We start from the raw sequence: 19,331 nt of genomic DNA on the forward strand, positions 1-19,331 counted from the left end.
GTCATGCTTTGTGCGTTCCTATAATTAGACATTGATGTCATGTGACCGTAATTAGTAGGCACAAAATCAATGAAAACAAGAAAAATAAAAAGACATTCTAAAGTCAAAGGAGCTAAGTTGTAGAGGTTCACACAATGGCTATGGCAGCGTTGGCTAAAGTGTTTGGTAGTGGTAAGAAGGGAGAGGCTCCCTCCCCTCAAGTGGCCATACAGAAACTGAGGGAGACAGAGGAAATGTTGACCAAGAAAACAGATTTTCTAGAGAAGAAGATACAAACAGAGCAAGCTCTTGCCAAAAAGCACGGCATGAAAAATAAGAGAGGTATAATTACCGTTGTTGTTGACTGTATTATAACCAAACCCAATGGACACACAGTAGCTGTATTAATATAACAGTTCACACCTCAGTTATAGCTATAAACCAGTGTTACTATCCATGGCACACCGTATGCCGTATCATTATGTATCGATTATCTAATGATGCCCTTTTCATCTGAAGCTGCTCTGATGGCTTTGAAAAGAAAGAAGAGACTTGAGAAGCAACTGGGGCAGATTGACGGTACCCTCTCCACAATTGAGTTCCAACGGGAAGCCCTTGAGAACGCACAGACGAACACGGAGGTGCTTAAGAATATGAGCTTTGCTGCCAAGGCTATGAAGGCGGCACATCAACACTTGTAAGCCAACCCAGTGTTAAGACCACCACTAGGTTGCCCTTTTAATACATCATCTCAGCTAAATCATACCGGTAACCATTGTACATTACTAGTACTTATGTATGGGCTTTAATTGAACACTTGAGTATTAGAACTATTATTCCTGTGATAATGAATGGTGATCATATTTGGAAGTGTCACAGTTCCATTTCCATTGACTGTGTAAGGCTGGTAGTGTAAGCATGACAGGAGAAGCTTGTTGAATAGTTTCATAAACAGAATTGATGCCCCGCCCACACCATGTTACTGTTACGTCTGTATACTAACTACCTGTGCTCCACCTCCCGCTCCCTCCCTCCAGGGATGTTGATGATATTCACGACATGATGGACGATATCACAGAACAAAACGAGATTGCTGACGAGATATCTAATGTACTCGCGCAACCAATTGGATTTGCTGGTGAAATTGACGATGTGAGTCAGTTTATTAGTCTCGAATATAAAATCCGTTAGTTTTAGTACACCTGCAATGATAGTAGACCAGCACACTGCTTATTTACACCTGGTGCTAGTATATACAGTGTATATTTCTGCTACATAATATGCCATACCCTCACACACATGCTCTCTCACACGCATGCCTCCCCCTCGCACACACACCCCCCCCCCAGGACGACCTGTTAGCTGAGCTAGAGGAAATGGAACAAGAAGAACTGGAGGAAGGCCTCCTGGAGGTAGGGGAACCGACTCATGTCATCTCAGATGATCCTCTTGATCTACCTGAAGTCCGTAAGTAACTTCTCCGTCTTTATTCATTCTTAACACATTATAGGTATGTAGCCTGGCCACTTAAGAAATTGTTATTACCCTGACTTACGGTATATAAAGCTTCATAATTATAGGTACATTTATAATCTCTAAAAAGGAAGTATAATTATACAGAGGCTAATGTAATAGATGTATATACACACAATTAGTAACTGTTCAATTTTTATACACCCTCCATAACATTTTGGCTGTGTACTCTTGTGCATGTATAGATTATGTCATTATCCCCCCCCCCCTCTCTCTATACAGCTACTGCTGCTCCACGGACTAAGAAAGTGGTCCAGGAGGAAGACGATGATCTTAGAGAACTGGCAGCATGGGCCTCATAGGACACTGAACACAAGCACATGCTCGTATAGAAATTGTTTTTAATGTCAAACTGTGATTGCATGCATTATTGTATTCAAGTGTCGATCAGTTGTTTTATAACTCTGTCAAATAATTATTGAGTGTGTATAAATAAATAATTATTAGATTATTATAATTATATTCAATCTCTTTGAAAAATAAATTAATTTCGATCATTAATCACAAATCTAAGCATGCAAGCTAGTAAGGCGTACAAACACAAATTATCGGCAACACAACAAAATAGAATTATTTAATTGTTATATAACTAGTTCTCTGCCATCTTTGAGTGCTGTATCCTCCGCCGTTGCCCTTAGCAGCCAGCACTCGGAGTGTGTTGAGATTGTACACTCCTGGTTTACCAAAGTTAGCGTAAATAGTTATGGATGACGATGCTGAGTCAGCACTTAGTGAGACGTGACGACGACAAGTGCCCCCACTCCAGTAGAACTGTGGCTCTACGGATCTGTGAGTGGAGTGGGTGTGTGTGTGTGAGGGGAGTGGGTGTTAAAGTGTGAGGGGGAGTGGGTGTTAGTGTGTGAGAGGAGTGTGTGTGTGTACACATGCAACAATTTACGGGCTCTCAAAGATAGCTACTGAAATTTGGAGAAAGGCTACAATTTGCTTTTGTTAAAATTGCTAGAACTTGTATCTAAGCACACCATTGAGCTACTGACAGTTTTGAAAAATTGGGAAACTGTAGTGTGTGTGTACTCTACCTATTGTGTGTGTCTTCGATCTGCTCCTTTGGTTGCATCATCTCCAGCATGGCGGTGACATTGCTACTACAGCAGTTCTGTAGGACCACCCTCACAGGGACCACACACAGTCCTGAGGGAGGGTAGTCACTGACCAGCGGGTGCTCCAGATAGAACTTGACTATGTCATACGGAGAGGTAGGCTCAGTCTGGGCATAGTTATAACAGTATGTGAAGAGTAGTTACAGAAAAAACATGCTGTGGGCTACATTTGAGAGGCCATAACTCCACTTCAGTTCACTTGATCTACATACTTTTATGTTTTTCTGAAAGCTTAGAGTGAGCTCTTTCAGATGATATGTTCAGCTCACGATTTTTGAACGGACTCAAATTTAGTATTTTTCCCCACGCTTTTTTGTCGAAATGGCCCCAAAAATGACCTTTGATTTTAATACACTATTTGAAAGAGCTTAACTTAAGCTTTCAGAAAATCATAAAATTATTGACATTAGACCATCCTAAGGCAAGTTATGGCCTATCAAAGATGCTAAAAATGAGATCCCAGGGTACGTCATGTTATGATTATGTTAATTACTATAGCCATAATTATAATAACTGACCTGCGCCAGTGTGGACATAGACTGAGGTAGTTTAACAGAGATGGTTTGATGGCCGTACGTGAACATAGTGTCAGCCTCACCAGTAACCAGTGCCTGTGGTGTGTGTGTGTGTGTGTGTGTGTGTGTGTGTGTGTGTGTGTGTGTGTGTGTGTGTGTGTGCCTGTGGTGTGTGTGTGTGTGTGTGTGTGTGTGTGTGTGTGTGTGTGTGTGTGTGTGTGTGTGTGTGTGTGTGTGTGTGTGTGTGTGTGTGTGTGTGTGTGTGTGGGTGTTAGGGGGGAAGGCTATTAACAGTAGTGAAGGTACAGTAGGAACAGAATTTGAAATACATGTATATACTTTGCTAGACATCAAAATGGCCTCTACACACAATACACTAAGAGACAGCCCCCTCACCTGCCAGAAGACCACTAGAGATAGCTGATCTCTCTTTGGTTTCTGAATAGACTCTTCAGTTCTCAATAGATTACCAGTCGGGAACACACTGCTGGGAATCTGGAGGAGAGATAATAACAACGATAACAATGTTAACAGAGGCCAGCACATTATAAAACACAGGAGAATGTGCCCACACTGGTTGTCGGTGGTGGTTAAGTACACCTCTAGACAACAATAACCACCTTTGGCCTAGTTAAGTTAACCACACAAAAGAGGTAAATTTGTATGCGTATAACGGATTGAGATTGAGGATTTAAAAAAGACACTACTTCGAGAATTCTGGGCAAAGCACTGAAAATATTTAACATAGTAATTTCTTAACTAACCACTGTTGGTCCGAGGGGCACATCAGAGTAGCAAAGGCTAGTAGTGTGTGCGGGGAGTCGTGTCCCCCTCAACTGCACCACCCCACTCTCACTGGGCTGGAGACACAGCAGACCTGCATGGAGATAACAACCAGAATACATTAACTAAGGCAATAGAAGTTGTCATACCAACACACAGCACATGTATGCAGTAGAATGAGCAATAGCAGTAGAATGGAGTAGAATGGCATAGAAATACTGTCATTCTACTCCATTCTACAGTGCTTTTCTACTGCCCATCAATGATCATGACGTCACGCACCTTGACCCCTGTCAGTCTTAGTGATGCTCCATGAGGGACTGACACAGGAGACCTGAGTGATCCTCACTTCCCCCGCCACTCCTGGGGAGAGCTTATTCTCAGCCTCCACCGTCAGTAGCACTCGATTCAAGTCAAAACTATTGTAATTGTAAAGCGTAGCTTCTCTATAATTATTATCGTAATACCATAAATCAGATGCGAACTTTACGAGTAGTACTAATAGGTTCACAAAAAACCCTGAAACTAATTTGTATGACATTATGATTCTTGCCAGATTGCAAAAGTTAAGATAGATAAGTGTTAAAATTTTAAAACATTGCAGTAACACGTACAGTGCGGTACACAGGAGATAGAGTTTAGGTTTCCTTTGTATGTGGACTTACTGTTCCTTGTCTGATGAGGTGATGGGTAGTTGAGCGTGTACAGCAGTTGCCTTCAGGTTCAGTGACTCGTTGATCTTGAGGGAGCAGCTGTGACGCAGGACCCTGTGACTGTGTGTGTGGAGGGGGCGGGTGTGAGTGTGTGTGCGTGTGGAGGGGACGGGTGTGTGTGAAGGGGGCGGTTTCACATGTACTGTATGTGCCCAACTCAACTAAAATAAGATTAAAAACAAACGCACATAACTATATAGTTCATGGATTCTACATTAATTTTATAGGCATCTACAACGGTATTGTTAAAGCTCCGACCAATCCCAGCAATTTTCACATTGAACCTACAAGTGCAACTGTAATATTGTAAAGTACCTTAATTTAGAGTTAGCTGATACCAAGGCAGGCTCATAGTAGATCAGCAGGTCCAGCGGTATCTCCCCCCATCCCTGTCTCGTTGAAGTTAAAGAGGATGTCCCTTGCATGATTAGCTTGGCACACACACCCACACCAGGCTCTAGCCGCCCACTCGGTAAGGACAACTCTACACAGTGTGGGGGCGTGATGGTGTGAGGGAGTGGATGCGTGGGTGGAGGGGACGTGTTAACGGGAGAGAGGAGAGTCGACGGGTACACACCACTCGATGAGGTATCACATTCCTACAAGGGTGGTGTGCTCATAACATAGGTCATGGTACAAAGGTCATAGTATACAGCATAATCCTACAGGAGGGTGGTGTGCTTATAAAAGGTCAGGGTACACATGGCTACTGTAACAACACAGGGCTGGCAGAAAGTGTGAGCATGCTATGTATATATATTAGGTTGAGATAACTAAATATTACCGCTGGCTAAAAACGCTTATTTTAGACCTGTATGAGGAGGCAGTAAAGATTAACAAGAAGACTGCCCTGTATGTACAATATTAAAGGCCACATAATAACGTTCTGTAATCCTGTAACAGATTTCAGACTCACTTTATCAAAGAGCAGTTTTCCCCCGAGGCTGGTAGCTATTCGTAGACTGTTGAGGGGCACTTGTCCGCAGTTGTACACCTCCATGGCAACACGACACACCTCCCCACGATTCAGGGCACTCGGCAGAGAATTGAGACACGCCTACACAAGAGAGGGGGGGGTAACATGATGTTAGTATTGTACCCATTCTACATGTGTCACAACAATCATACACATGAAGTGTTGTTACAAGCAGGCCACTACAGTACAGTGTGCCAAATAAAGCAATTATTAAAAAAGCCAAGCATTGACCCTACGTGTACTGTACTACCGTATTACTAGAATATTTTGCTGGTGAAAAACTTTTGCGAATGAGCCAAATCAGCCGAAATTTTGACCCTTTGTGTTCTGGCAAGAATCGTGTGTATTTACTAGTATTATTTACTGATTCACTCCGTATCCTAGGTAATTTCCAGTGAATATGAGCCATATTTTACTTCCCCCGGGGAAGTATGGAATATGGCTCATATTTTTACTTCCTACAAGCACTATTCAACTTTTGAATCATCTTGACAATTTGTACACAGTAAAATAGCAATACAGCACGCAAAAAGTTTTTGTAGACTATGTTTTGTGCTATTGTCATATTGACCTGAGCTAGCTAGCAGTCTAAGCTACTTATTGCATGTTCATGAGGCTTGAAACACTGCAGTTCAATCCTTGCTCTGTGTTTCTAGTCAAGGCTGTGGCTCAGAGGTAGAGGAGTACAGTGCAGTGTTGGTATAGGTAGACTTGTGCAATGCAAATTGAACTGCTGATATTGGTGGGCGGGTCTGGTCAAAGTTTATGGCTTCCAGTAGAACTTAGCTGCTTGGAGAAGTAGCTAGCTCTAATACTTGACAGCTGTGACTGTTCTAACTGCATATTCTGAGGCACAAAAGTGGCTGTGAGAGCAAGCTTGACTGTCTCCATTGATGTTCAAATGACTGTTTTGCTGTTTTTGCAGTAAATAAATCAGTTGTTGACTGGTTGCCTAGTAATTATGGTTTATAAACAACCTCAGCCTCGGGCTACACCCTCGGCATTGGTTGTTTATAAGCCATAATTACTAGTCAACCAGTCAATAACTATAACATAATTTAGGTTTTGCGGATTTTATTGTTGCGAATTGATCAACCATCGCAAAGTTCGCGAATGTTTGATGCTCGCAAAACATTCTAGTAATATGGTAGTTAGGGAATGGCTGTAGCTATATTCATGCTATTAGTTGAGAATTGACTTACTACAATCTTAGGCATGGGTGCTGCCACGGTCCAGCTGAGTCGATGGTCTGCCCCATACACCACTCCTGCTCTCTCCTCTTTTGTCTGGTTCAACCTTTGACCCTGGATACAGACGTCCACCTTGCCTTGAAGACCAGTTGCCATTACTTCTGACACACCTACAGAGAATAGGGAGGATGGTTGGGGTAGTACAGATATTGAGCTTAGCACTGACACCCACCTCCACCACACTCATTGCCCACACTATCCACCCTCACACAACACCCACACCACCCACTACCCACACTCTTCACACCACCATCCTCACCGCCCACACTCACACCACCCACTACCCACACTCTCCGCACTACCCACCACACCCACACACCACACATCCACACTCACACACCCACACTCACACATCACACACCACATCCACACCACCCACCAGAGCTATGCCTCTTCTGATAGAGAACGTCCTGAGTACTGACGGCCATACTGGGCAGGTTGGGTCGAGTGTGTGAGCTCAGGACGGGGGAGTCAGTGCTCTCACTCTGGGTGGTGTCAATACACAGATTGTACAGGAACCCAGTCACAGCCAGATGGCCTTCCTTGTGGGGGGTAATACGAAGGGTCACCTGTGGTGATGGGGGCGGGGGTGTACATTATATAATATCAACATTGCTCTCAGCTATATGCAGTGTCAAGAGAGATACTACTCCTGGCAGTGTAAATATAACTAAACAATTATTACCAGTGCTTCCATGAAGTAATTAAGACAATTGTAAGGCTCTAAAATCATCATTATATGGCGTATATACAAATAAGCACAATCTCTAGTATACTAGTGTGTATTGCAGAGGTTGCTAGGAGGGAGCTAAGTGATGATGAGTACACACGCACAAACACAACTATATACCATTCTTTCTTCCTCTGGTTTCAGTAGTACAGTGTCCAGCACATCACAGCTTGCCTCGGGGGGAGGCCGCTCCTCGTTGGAGGCAGGCAAAGAGGAGACTGAAGTGCCGGGGGTAGAGTAGCTCCAAATCAGAGCAACGTTGGTCATCAGGAGAGGAATTTTGAGAGGATTCCTCAGCACGAGACCGACGGAAACAGGCTCTGTAGAAAGAAATACATTCTGGTATAATGACATTCACATGTTTCGTACAGACATTCCACAGTATGGCTCACTACACACAGCCTAGACTCAATTCCAGGGAAAGCTCCAACTTGCACTAGGGTACATTCCCTGGGAAATACCCCCAAAGGACTACACAGTATACACACGTACAGTATAGTACCCCTTTTGTTGACAGTCAATGGACTATTAGAAAAGCTACCAGTAAGCTGCAGGTTCCACTACCAGACTCTCAAGAAGATGAGTGGTTTGACACCAACCCTGTCTAAAGCCACTGCCAAGGCGTTTCTGAGCAATGACACTGCATATTCAGGTGATCCCTCAGGAAATATTAAAACTTTGAATCGCGGGGACAATATCTACAAGCTAGTTGAGAGTATTCTTGATGAACGTATAATCAGTGCAGCACATTCACACCGCTTGGAAGCAATTGAGATTGTCAATGCTTCAAAAGATCGATCACAAAAGTTCAAAAAAAGGTTAGAAATGAAACTTGATACTGATATTCGATTTCTCTTTCATGGAACGAAAAAATCTAACCATTCCTCCATCTTTGATATTGGTTTTTCTCTGACTGAAGAGCACTTTGGTGATACAGATGAAGGCTACATTGGTAAAGGTGTCTACCTTACGCCGAGCCCTGAATATTGTGCCTCCTATATCAAGGAAACAGAAGGCATAACAAAGTACCGGTACTCTGAGCCTGTTAAAATTGGCACGAGATTTGGCGTTCTTGGATGCATTGCTATTGTTGGTACTACAAGACAGAAGGAGAAGAAAGAAGTTGGAGCTCTTATACCAGACTGGCTTGACTCGCACTGGGCGTGGGTGACGAGTGGTGGGAGTGTCACTGGTGATAAAAGCAAGAGATTCGCAGAAGAGTACGCAATTCGAGAGACGGAGGGAATCTACCCACGATTCAGGATTTCCTTAAAGCGAATCACAAGAGAGGTCATCTGGATTGATTTAAACATTACCAGCAAAGAAAACAGCGGATACGTACAACGCCTTAAATAAGTAGAGGGCATCTTTGTCTATGCTACAGCCAATGTTGACGATGCCCTGCAAGCTCTCAAGAGGAAGAAGCCTGGTACAGAGTATCGAGCCATCACAGCAGGTCGAGGAGGGGAGGAGTTTGTCAAGAAAGTGAGGGGTGAAGGCATCCATTGCAAGATCCTTGTTTTCTGTGGCACAGTGAAATATCACAAGCCATGGGCTGACAAGTTAAAGGATGTCACTGTTACTGCCACACCAGCAGCCATGATCTCATTTGCAAAATGGGAAAACTAAGACAAGCTGAACTATTGTATGCAAGCACTGTTTTGTAACCTCAACATTTTTTTACTGAGTACTTCAAGTATACGTTATTATACATACAGTAGAACCTCGATTATCCGGAACCTCGATTATCCGGCTTGGAAGTTTTCTTTTTAATAATTCAGGAAATGGGCGTGTTCCTGAAATGCGCATGCGCATTGCAGCTGTTACTATGGAGACAGGTCTGATTATCTTCTGCGCATGGGCAGAAAACCATGTGGCACTGCTGTTTATCAATAAAGTGGGTGGATCAAGGCGTGGTTTATCTATTCGATTATCCGGTTATCCGGCCTGCTTCTGGAACCAAAGTGTCCGGATAATCAAGGTTCTACTGTACAGTACATAGTCATATGACATTGTATGAACATCAATGAACGTACGTATACTATCACGTCGTGCATGCTCAAGGCGTCTATCGATCATAGGATGGTCCAAATCCATGATTTCTGATACCTTGAAGCGAGCTCTTTCAAATGGCATATTAAATTTAAAAGTTATTTTTCGGGCCTGTTTTTAATAAAAAGCGTTGGTTATATAAAATTCCAAATTTGGGTCCGTTCAAAAATTGTGAGCTGAACATTTCATCGAAAATCATATTTTATGAAATAACGATAAGTGTTTGTGGAGTCATGGCCTCTTAAAGCCTAACAAGTATACACATTACACAGCTAGCTAGTACATGTGTACGTACATACATGTACATGTAATTATGCAGTCATGAACATGCATGTACATGAACATGTAGTAAGTACACTCACCATTGACGACCATGACTGGAGAGGAGGAGTTATCACTGGCCTCGTCCATTATCAACACAGAGGGTTTAAAGTTCTCATGCAAAACTCCACCCACTCCGGCAGCAGCTCGTTCCTCCATTTTCACCCAATCGTCCTTTGTTGCCTTCATTTTAGAGTGATCGTAATCATTTATTCCTATTATTAAATTAGCTAACGAGTTTCCACTTTGTTGTTTTTTAGAGTTTAAATATTGTCCTAGTGAAGTACTTGAATTTGATTGGTCGCCTCCGGCCAATGAGTGAGGTCTATTAAGGGAAGTGGGCGGGGCACCTGTGAGGAGTGTGACTCTTGTGAGCCGGTTGTTCACAAACGGCAATGGGAGAGTGGGAAGGGGTGTGGCCTGTGAGACTTGTGACAGTGTGGAGGTGGGCGGACGAACTGGCAGTGTGGGCGGTGAGGGCTCCAGTGACTGTAATTGCTACAAGGGGGCGGGGCAAAAATCAAATATGTACAATAATAATGTAAAATTAATGTAGCTTTGTAAACAGGCTAATTTTAGAGAAGGCTCGAAAAAAATCATTGATCTACCTGTACATGTACATCATTATAAACACACCATATCAAAGAGCTACTTCATACATCCTTTAGTTTTGAAATTGAATGAGCTAAACTCAAGTTACGGGAACTCAAAGTTATGTACAATGTATTATACCCCCCACAAAGACATACCCACCCACCCCCCCCCACCTTGTAGACGAAGATGTACTCCTTGAGGTTGAGCATCTGCTGAGCTGTTGACTGACGACTGTCGTGAGAGAGGAGTGCCTCAAACGCACGTCTTGCCTCGGAGAGTCGATGAAGCGTGAACGAGTGACGAGCCAACGAAAAGTGGATGTAGTCCTGGAAGCAAGAAAGAGAGAGGAGATGAAAAATTATAATTATACGCACAAATTAAGATGCACAATTGTTATACATACACAGTACCTCTGCTAGTGTCCAGCCCTTGTCAATGTAGACCTTGAGTGCTTGTCCGTACACACGCGTGCTGTGCAGCCTCTGCAGGAGGGGGAGGGGCTTGAGATAGATAAAGGCTCACAAACCCACACAAGTACAGATATGTACTATGAACTCTTGGTATTATAAATTTATGACAACAGACTGTACACAAATTGGAACAGAATTGGTGTGCTGACACGATGGCTCAGAGAGGTAGCACATCAGGAAACAGAATACAGTATACAGTAGGAGTAGACACAATGACCATGGGTTTTATTGTGCTATCCCATTCCCTTCTTTCATTTGTTAGCAAGGAAGTTTTGGAAGCTAATGCACACTAAAAGTACATGTAGTTCATCATTAACGCAATCATAATTATACAAATACGTATTTGGTGACAACCACAGAGCAACCCTCCCTCCCCCCTGTACCTGAGTGGATCTGGCGTATCGATGGCCGGCCAGGATGAGGTGGAGTGCAAACTTCCTCTCCATCGAGGGGACGGTACGTTGGAATGAGTGGGCGGCTTGCTCCAGACAGAGGGCACTACGAAGGTCGTCGTCCTGGCAACAAAAGCACACATTCATCAAACAATGTAATGTACGTAGTACAAATAATATCAGTAGCTTGTATAAGGCACACATTATAAAGATCCAGTCAGTAATGATTTTCACACTGTCTCAAAGATAATTTTAATGAGCCTCTCCCCACTAGAGCAGACATTGTGTGTTGTACCTCTGATGTCATCCTGATGAACAGCTGAGTCAGCTCTCTAGTGAGACCCCTCTCTTGGAGAATCTTACACAAGAGTAGTGAGCAGCGCAGGGCATGGTACGGGGCTCTGGGGGAGGGAGGGGCAATAGGTAATACAGGTTAACCCTAACTAACACATCATCTGAATGGTTTCTCTCTAATTAGCTTTCAGAAAATCAGAAAATCAATGTTATTGGACAAACGGAAGTAAAGTTATGGCCGTTCAAAGATGCTCTATTTTAACACTATTATTAGCTGATTTTTTCGCTCGCTAGTAGTACGATAGTATGCATCAACACAATGTAATATACAGCTTAGCTGGTTAATGTACACTGCACAAACGTACTTGCATGAGAGGTTATATACGGACACTGCCTCCTCGAGATACGAGACCACCTCCCTCTTACTGGAGGAGCACATGTACGCAGCCACTGCACACATCTCCTACAAGGGGGCGGGGGGGCAGTCAGGTCAAAAAGATAAGTATACATGTAGTTCGTACAAGAGTAGATACTAACTAAGAATAATTCAAGTACTTGTCTGTATTATCAACTGTTTTGTGTGTACATACAATACAACTAATAGACCAATGAAGAAGCTGCAACGATGGCCGCCACCACTGAAGAAGCTGCAACGATGGCCGCCACCACTGAAGAAGCTACAACGATGGCCGCCACCACTGAAAAAGCTACAACGATGGCCGCCACCACTGAAGAAGCTACAACGATGGCCGCCACCACTGAAGAAGCTACAACGATGGCCGCCACCACTGAAGAAGCTGCCGCTAAAGAAGCCCCTACTATTATAATAGTGATGGTACTCACCACGGCCGCAGCGTAGTAGCTCCATGCACTCGAGCTCTGGAAGTCCTTCTTGACGTGATGGTAGCTCTGAAATGACAGGTCATAGTTTTGAGTGAGAAAAGCCAAATCTGCCAACTGTCTCAACTGGACCTCCATAGAGTTGGTCGCATAACTAAGTGTGTGTGTGTGTGTGTGTGTGTGTGTGTGTGTGTGTGTGTGTGTGTGTGTGGGAGGGGGATTGTTAGTACATGTAATTATACAACATACAAATACTGTAATGCGTGTACATTGTACATCACTTCTGAGAACACATGTTGACTAAGCACATTATTGAAAATGAACAAGAACAAAACAACCAGGATATGTAAGGATATGATAGTAGTATTCCCACTGCCTACCCATCCACCCACTCCACCCACTCACCCGACCCCTTCCCCTGCCGAGTTGCTTGGTCCCTGAATCATCTTGGCTATTTTACTGGAGAATGAGGAGAAACTGCGACGAACAGAACGCCGACTCAGCAACTGTATGTGTGTGCAATGAAACGGAATTGGATATCTCGGAAAAGTCAGAGTGTCTGTAATACGTGCACCAATGACTGCACTAATTACAGGGGCCCCCTCCCTCACGCAATCATGACTGCACTAATTACAGGGGCCCCTTCCCTCAGCAATCATGACTGCACTAATTACAGGGGCCCCTTCCCTCAGCAATCATGACTGCACTAATTACAGGGGCCCCTTCCCTCAGCAATCGTGACTGCACTAATTACAGGGGCCCCTTCCCTCAGCAATCATAACTGCACTAATTACAGGGGCCCCTTCCCTCAGCAATCATGATTGCACTAATTACAGGGGCTCCCTCCCTCACCCATTCGTTGAGATTCTTGAGCACCTCTGAGAGGTGAGGTAGCAACCTCTTCCCCACCAGCTCCTGGACAAATCCTGCCAGCCTTTCGTGATCTTCTATCTTTAGGCATTGCCCATATCTCACACTCCCTGTTTCCCTGCCCCCCTCAATTGAACCGTTTGTCACATACTTTTCACAAGATTCTCCACCAGTGAAGTCAGCATTGCTGAGTGCATGATGGATCGTCCCTGAATTCTGGGTCAAAGGGTCGTTTCCCACGGCAACAGCCTGCGAGTTGTTGAGGTCAGTGTCAGAGGTCGATATTGTGAAAAGTGTCGGCTCTTTGCGAGCACTGTTTGGATCAGGTACGGCATTATTAGTGGGGGATTTCCCCTTGTTATTGGGAACAATGGGCGAGGACTCTTTCGACGACTTGTTAGATTTCCGGAGCTTTAATTTGAATCTACCGTCCACCTCATCCTGAGAACACAATACAGACCATTACAAGTACATGTACATATTGTGCTGTGCAAACAATAATAATGTGGAATACCGTATAGCGGGTATACATGACTGCAGTTCGAGGGTATCAATGTTTGCGGTTTTCGCTGATTAAGCATGTGTATCGCAAACATTTTTATACCCACAAAATTAATATCATATGCATGCATATACTGCGAAAATTAAATCCGCGAAAACCTTTTTAACGGTCATTCCGCGAAAGTTTACACCATCGAAATATACCCGCTATATACGGTAGTACATGTACATGTACATACGTGTAGACACAAAACTCGATTCCAGTTGGTACATCAAAAAATGCATCTTTTTGTAGAATTTCATTGATACTCAAACATTTCTAAATTAATGGCAGCTACTGGGGCAATCACATGGAGGTATAGTAAGACTATATAAGCACATGCACAACTGGGCTAATAATACACACAGCTCTTACATCATTAGTCTCGCTGCTGCTCCTCAGTAGATCTGACCACAGGTCTGGCACATTCTTCCCGGGAGAACCAGAAGCTCGTGAGTTGATGTGTAGGAAGAAACAGCTGGCTCCACCGTACGTGCCCTCCACCTTGGCATAGTTATCCCTAGCTCTGCAGAGGAAAGACAAGCAAAGGAGCTGATATAATACATGCACAGGTGGTCAGGAGTACATGACCATGCATTTTGAAGCCCTTTGTAATGTCTATCTAATGGTATGTTTAAATCAGTACCACAATAGGTTCAACGTCACTATCCTGAGCTGTACGAATATTTAAAATGCAATGGGTAGTTCATCCGAAAATGTGTACCAACGAAAATTACCCGCTATACGGTACACATAATATGTACATGTATGTACATTGGTGTAGTGTACTGGAGCCTACAGTGCATAACGTAGTGCAAACTGAAAGAATGGACCGCTGGGGAATTTGTACACTTGCATACAACAGAATAAACTATACTTTCATTATGTACAAAACAATGTGGCGTACACATACGCACAGTACATTCCCTCAACACCACCCCCCACCCACACACACATCATACAAGTGATCACAAAAGTGATAGAGGTTTCATTTTGAAAGTACTAGATCAGCAGATCTGATGGTCCAAATTCAAAGAATTTCATGATTTTCTGAAAGCTTAGAAGGAGCCCGTTCAGATGGTATGCTCGAATTTCAAATTTGGATGGGCTATAATTTCTGTCAAAAACAGGCCAAAATGTCTATTTTGATTTTAACAAATCATCTGAAAGGCCTCTCTCTAAGCTTTCAGAAAATCATAAAATAACGTTATTAGACCAACGAAAGTATTATAATGTCCCACACACATACCTTTCGTCTCCACCCTCTGAGAGGTCGTGCAGCAGGACGTACTGATAGAGGAGGTGAGGTGTGAGCCACTTCGGGTACTTGCTTTGCTGCTCTGACTGTTTCTGGGCAGTCAGCAGTTGTGAGAAAGCCTCCAGAGGATTTGCCACTGTGCTGGACACTACCATCACAACTGGAGGTGTGTGTATGTGTAGGGGGGGGGGGGAGGGGGTCAATTAGATATACAGGTACATAATGGTTACAACAATTTGTTGATCTATTATGCCTCCTCAGTCAGTATATTTGGCATATGCACACAAACCAAAAAGAGCTACATTAAGGGGAGTAGAGAACCAGTACTACTGCATAATTATGTGTGTGTGTGTGGAAGGGGGCAGTAGGTTGAACATACTATTGTAATAATTTTATGATCTTATTATGCCTGCTCCAGGTAATACCTAGCCTACGCACAAAATCAAAGCAAAAGAGGTACCATACTATTAACAGTGCTGGGCTACATTATACACGTACATGTAGTCTACATAGTAACAGTACACATCACACTGCTGTTATGATCTGCATGAGCATGACAGGCACGACTTATAGCCTCCTCCTAATACCACACTCACCACACACATAGTGCTTGATACACTCATGGTCTGATTGCTTCAGGTGATCCAGAAAGGTGTCTCTATATTTGTCGAACCACGGGGTTTTCCCCTCCTCACCAGAACACCACTTGACGCAGTTGCCGAGGTCAATACGTAGTTTGGCGTCCGGCACCGGTTCACCGTAGGGGGCCGTCACCTTGACAACCACATTGCGTACCGTATACTGGTGACCCTGAACGTCTTTGAGAGTATCTAGGGAAGAAATAAAACTTTATAAATGTACGTGCACAATAGAACATTAATTATCTCTAGGAATAAACATGGGGTAATGATACAATTCACTGTACATATACAGGAGCACATCAGTACACACACTGTGGAGAAGTTTGAGAGTTTATTACATAAGGAATGATACAATGAACATAAACATGAACATGTAGTAGTACATGTGTGTATGTACGTACATGTAGTAGTACATGTGTGCAGGTATTAAAGTGAGCACGTACAAGGTCCATTGAGGCTGCAAAATGGTCGCAGCAGTTCCACAAACGAAAGAGAATTTTTCTGGCAAATGGTCTCCACTGTCTCCGAGCAACGAATGGCAATCTGCAGTGGATACGTGGACTTCAATAACGTCTCCACACTCTTGGGCGACTGCATTCTGATTGGTCGGCACTTGTCCCTATAGTAACGAAAAGATATCGTCTTAATTATGTATGTTAAGTGGTGGGTGGGATACAGTCCATACGTAAGTCTAGATATGTATACAACGTTCCGATAGCCATCGGTGCTTCGTTCCATGCTCCAAGCCTGGTTCTTACTGGATAGGTCCACACTGTCTCTTGGTTTTCAGTTCAGACGGTCTGCAGAGTGTGTGTGTCTTCAAGCTACGAGGGTGGGTATAAAAAACAAGGTACACTGTAGCTAGCTATCGGAGGCAACCATCTAGAAGTCATGTGAAAGGTCACGTGAGTCAGTCTAAGCAAAAACGCGTCCGATTGTAAGTTTAATAAGTACGTGTGTGTGTGCATAGATAACAAGGAAAGTACGTGCTTATAGAAGAAGAGACCTCTAGTGGATTGGAAGGTTCCGTAGCTCTAGGACAGGTGGGTAGATAAAATTGAAATGTTAATTTTTTGCCATATAAATCCACACAATTGGCATTTTATGTACAAGTACATATAGCTGTAAGCTTGTGGCTAGCACTCGTAATGTTGTATTGATGATCTGTAGGAGAAAAGACAAGATGGCAGAAAAAAAGCAGCAAATTCTGGACTTGGATCCTTCCAGTGAAATGGTTTTCAAAGGTGTGCATTTTTAAGAAAAAGCTACCCTTGGTAATGATTTGCGAAGCTTCGTCTTTAGTCAACAATTGCAAGTATTAGTTCAATTATTACGTACTGTTGAGCAAAATTAATGCTTTGATAATTTTGTTTGTACCTATTAATATACATCTACTATGTAATTTATTGTTCTCTGTTGTTGCAGGTCCATTCACTGATGTGGTGACGGCAACCCTTAAATTGTCTAATCCTACTAATGACACGGTGATATTCAAGGTTAAGACGACGGCCCCCAAGCAGTACTGTGTTCGTCCCAACAGTGGCATGCTTAACCCACACGAGAGTGCAGACATTGCTGGTAAAGTTGTGTGTGGATTATGTCTTATTTTTGATTCACACACAAACAGATTGTTTCTAGCAGCTTGTTTTAGTAAGCTTTGTGATAGTTTGTCTAGTGTATGACGTACAATATGGACATGATGTTATAGTTTATCCGTGCACACTTTTAACACCTCTCCCCCCTCATTTATCCCCCCCACACACACACACACAGTGATGCTGCAACCGTTTGACCCGCACGCAACGGACACACAGAAGCACAAGTTTATGGTTCAGACGATGATAGCTCCCAACGATTTCACAATGGAACAACTAGACAACGTGGTACGTCTCCTGTGCTGTACCTAGAGTAGGGTATTATCATACCAGTGTATTACTATGTGTGTGTGTATGTTCCATCTGCTAACACTTCCTAGAATTCCTGGACACCCTTTCCTGTTGTATATTCCTTTAGTCTCTGAATCACACACTTTTAATACCCTAATTGCCAAATACTGTGTTTAGTAGTAACACAGCATACTTCCTCTATAGAAATAATGTTCCTATATTAATCCTCCCCCCCCCCCCCCTCTACCGCCTTACCTTACAGTGGAAGCTAGCATCAAAGGGTGATCTCATGGACTCAAAGCTCAAATGCACCTTTGTGGATGTCTCTCCAGAAGAACAGCCAAACAGCGAGGAAACTGTGACCACCTCTAAAGTACAGGTGTGTGTGTGTGGGTGTGTGTGTGTCTCTATAAAATTAATTTTATGTCTGTAGCAATAATCTGCTACAAATGTGGTCCCAAGTCGATTTTTGGCAGTAGCAAGAATCTAATTACGTTTTTATGTACCTGTGGTGCGATCAATTATCCTCTTTTTGTTTTTTCCTACCTCCACAGGGTGGCGAGTCAGCAGATGTTGGTGATATCTTTTCAAGCAGCACTGTGGAAACACCCAAACCAGCCTCCTCCGAAGAACGAACTCCTCCCTCCCAGCCCACAGCCGGCTCCACCCCAGGACCACAGAAACAGGACAAGGTGCGTGTGAATTTTTTTTAAAGCTTTATTTTTTTTTGTGAACAAGTTGTGTCTATATAAATACAATACTTGGCACTGCGTTATTGTTAGCACTTTCCACAGAATCAGATTGAGAGGGAAACTATGGAAACAGTGAGTGATTCTATATGACTGTAATGAGACTATTACTTTCTTTTTTCTCTCCATAGAAAGTGAGACAACTTCAGCAGAAGCTAGACAAGCTGACGACAGAAAACACTCAGTTGAAGGTACGGCCTTACATTGGTACATGTGTGTGTGTGTGTGTGTGTATTCTTGGTAATGTGTGTATTCTGTGTGCACTGTATCAACATGTTGTGACTAACAAGTGCTTTTTTCTCTCCCAAATCGACACAGGGAGAGGCCAATAAACTGAAGCAGAGGGTGGCAACGGCTGGATCTGCTGCAGCTGGCAAGATAAAGCCACAGATATCACACAGCTCATCTTCTCTGAATATAGTAGCTATTATGCTAATTCTAGTGGCTATTATTCTGGGATATTTAGTTGGAAAATGGCTGTGATAGACTCACCTTTTTTTTCTTTGTGTGTTTCTAGCTAGACTGGAACAGGATTAAAGAGGCTAAAAAATTATGACTGCCAGTTAATTTGAGTTAATTGTCTTCATGTTCTATGTGTCATAGAGACTGTTTTACATGTGATTTGCTCATCGCACACTGTGTGAACATGTGCTAACATTGTAGCTAAAGCTTGTACAAAGTGCACACCAGTCTGTTAGTTGCAAATAACAGCAGGAGGTACATGATGCTTCATCTCAACCCGCGGCTTAATCTCGACGACTAAGACCCAATGAGTAAAGCTATGAATATTATTAACTTATGGATGCCACACCCCTCTTTATAG

At 43.2% G+C, this 19,331-nt stretch overlaps 3 protein-coding genes and 1 pseudogene across 3 annotated transcripts; 3 read left to right on the forward strand and 1 right to left on the reverse strand.

Moving 5' to 3' along the window:
* Nucleotides 1-24: 24 nt before the first annotated feature.
* On the forward strand, nt 25-2,009 carry LOC135345093 (charged multivesicular body protein 4b-like). The gene is made up of 5 exons (XM_064542447.1): nt 25-321; nt 499-676; nt 1,017-1,131; nt 1,329-1,446; nt 1,735-2,009. The coding sequence occupies exons 1-5, from the start codon at nt 135-137 to the stop codon at nt 1,812-1,814; spliced, it is 678 nt and encodes a 225-aa protein (XP_064398517.1). The 5' UTR covers nt 25-134; the 3' UTR covers nt 1,815-2,009.
* On the reverse strand, nt 1,980-16,773 carry LOC135345076 (trafficking protein particle complex subunit 8-like). Its single transcript, XM_064542423.1, has 26 exons — nt 16,632-16,773; nt 16,317-16,492; nt 15,829-16,062; nt 15,224-15,392; nt 14,350-14,500; nt 13,416-13,874; nt 12,969-13,069; nt 12,567-12,717; nt 12,089-12,186; nt 11,725-11,830; nt 11,421-11,552; nt 10,978-11,049; nt 10,741-10,893; nt 10,015-10,471; nt 7,721-7,920; nt 7,250-7,439; nt 6,823-6,980; nt 5,561-5,701; nt 4,960-5,243; nt 4,597-4,704; nt 4,214-4,350; nt 3,913-4,025; nt 3,545-3,643; nt 3,152-3,244; nt 2,553-2,740; nt 1,980-2,299 (listed from the first exon to the last, which is right to left on the reverse strand). Exons 2-26 carry the CDS (start codon nt 16,468-16,470, stop codon nt 2,083-2,085), a joined length of 4,365 nt encoding a protein of 1,454 aa, XP_064398493.1. The 5' UTR covers nt 16,471-16,492; nt 16,632-16,773; the 3' UTR covers nt 1,980-2,082.
* On the forward strand, nt 8,057-9,401 carry LOC135345084 (uncharacterized; annotated as a pseudogene).
* LOC135345089 (vesicle-associated membrane protein/synaptobrevin-binding protein-like) lies at nt 16,763-19,142 on the forward strand. The gene is made up of 9 exons (XM_064542444.1): nt 16,763-16,916; nt 17,044-17,117; nt 17,299-17,451; nt 17,647-17,756; nt 18,022-18,138; nt 18,314-18,451; nt 18,554-18,583; nt 18,640-18,699; nt 18,827-19,142. Exons 2-9 carry the CDS (start codon nt 17,057-17,059, stop codon nt 18,989-18,991), a joined length of 834 nt encoding a protein of 277 aa, XP_064398514.1. The 5' UTR covers nt 16,763-16,916; nt 17,044-17,056; the 3' UTR covers nt 18,992-19,142.
* The last annotated feature ends 189 nt before the right edge of the window (nt 19,143-19,331 follow it).

This window comes from Halichondria panicea, chromosome 12 (assembly GCF_963675165.1).
Source record: "Halichondria panicea chromosome 12, odHalPani1.1, whole genome shotgun sequence".
Taxonomy (NCBI): Eukaryota; Metazoa; Porifera; class Demospongiae; order Suberitida; family Halichondriidae; genus Halichondria; species Halichondria panicea.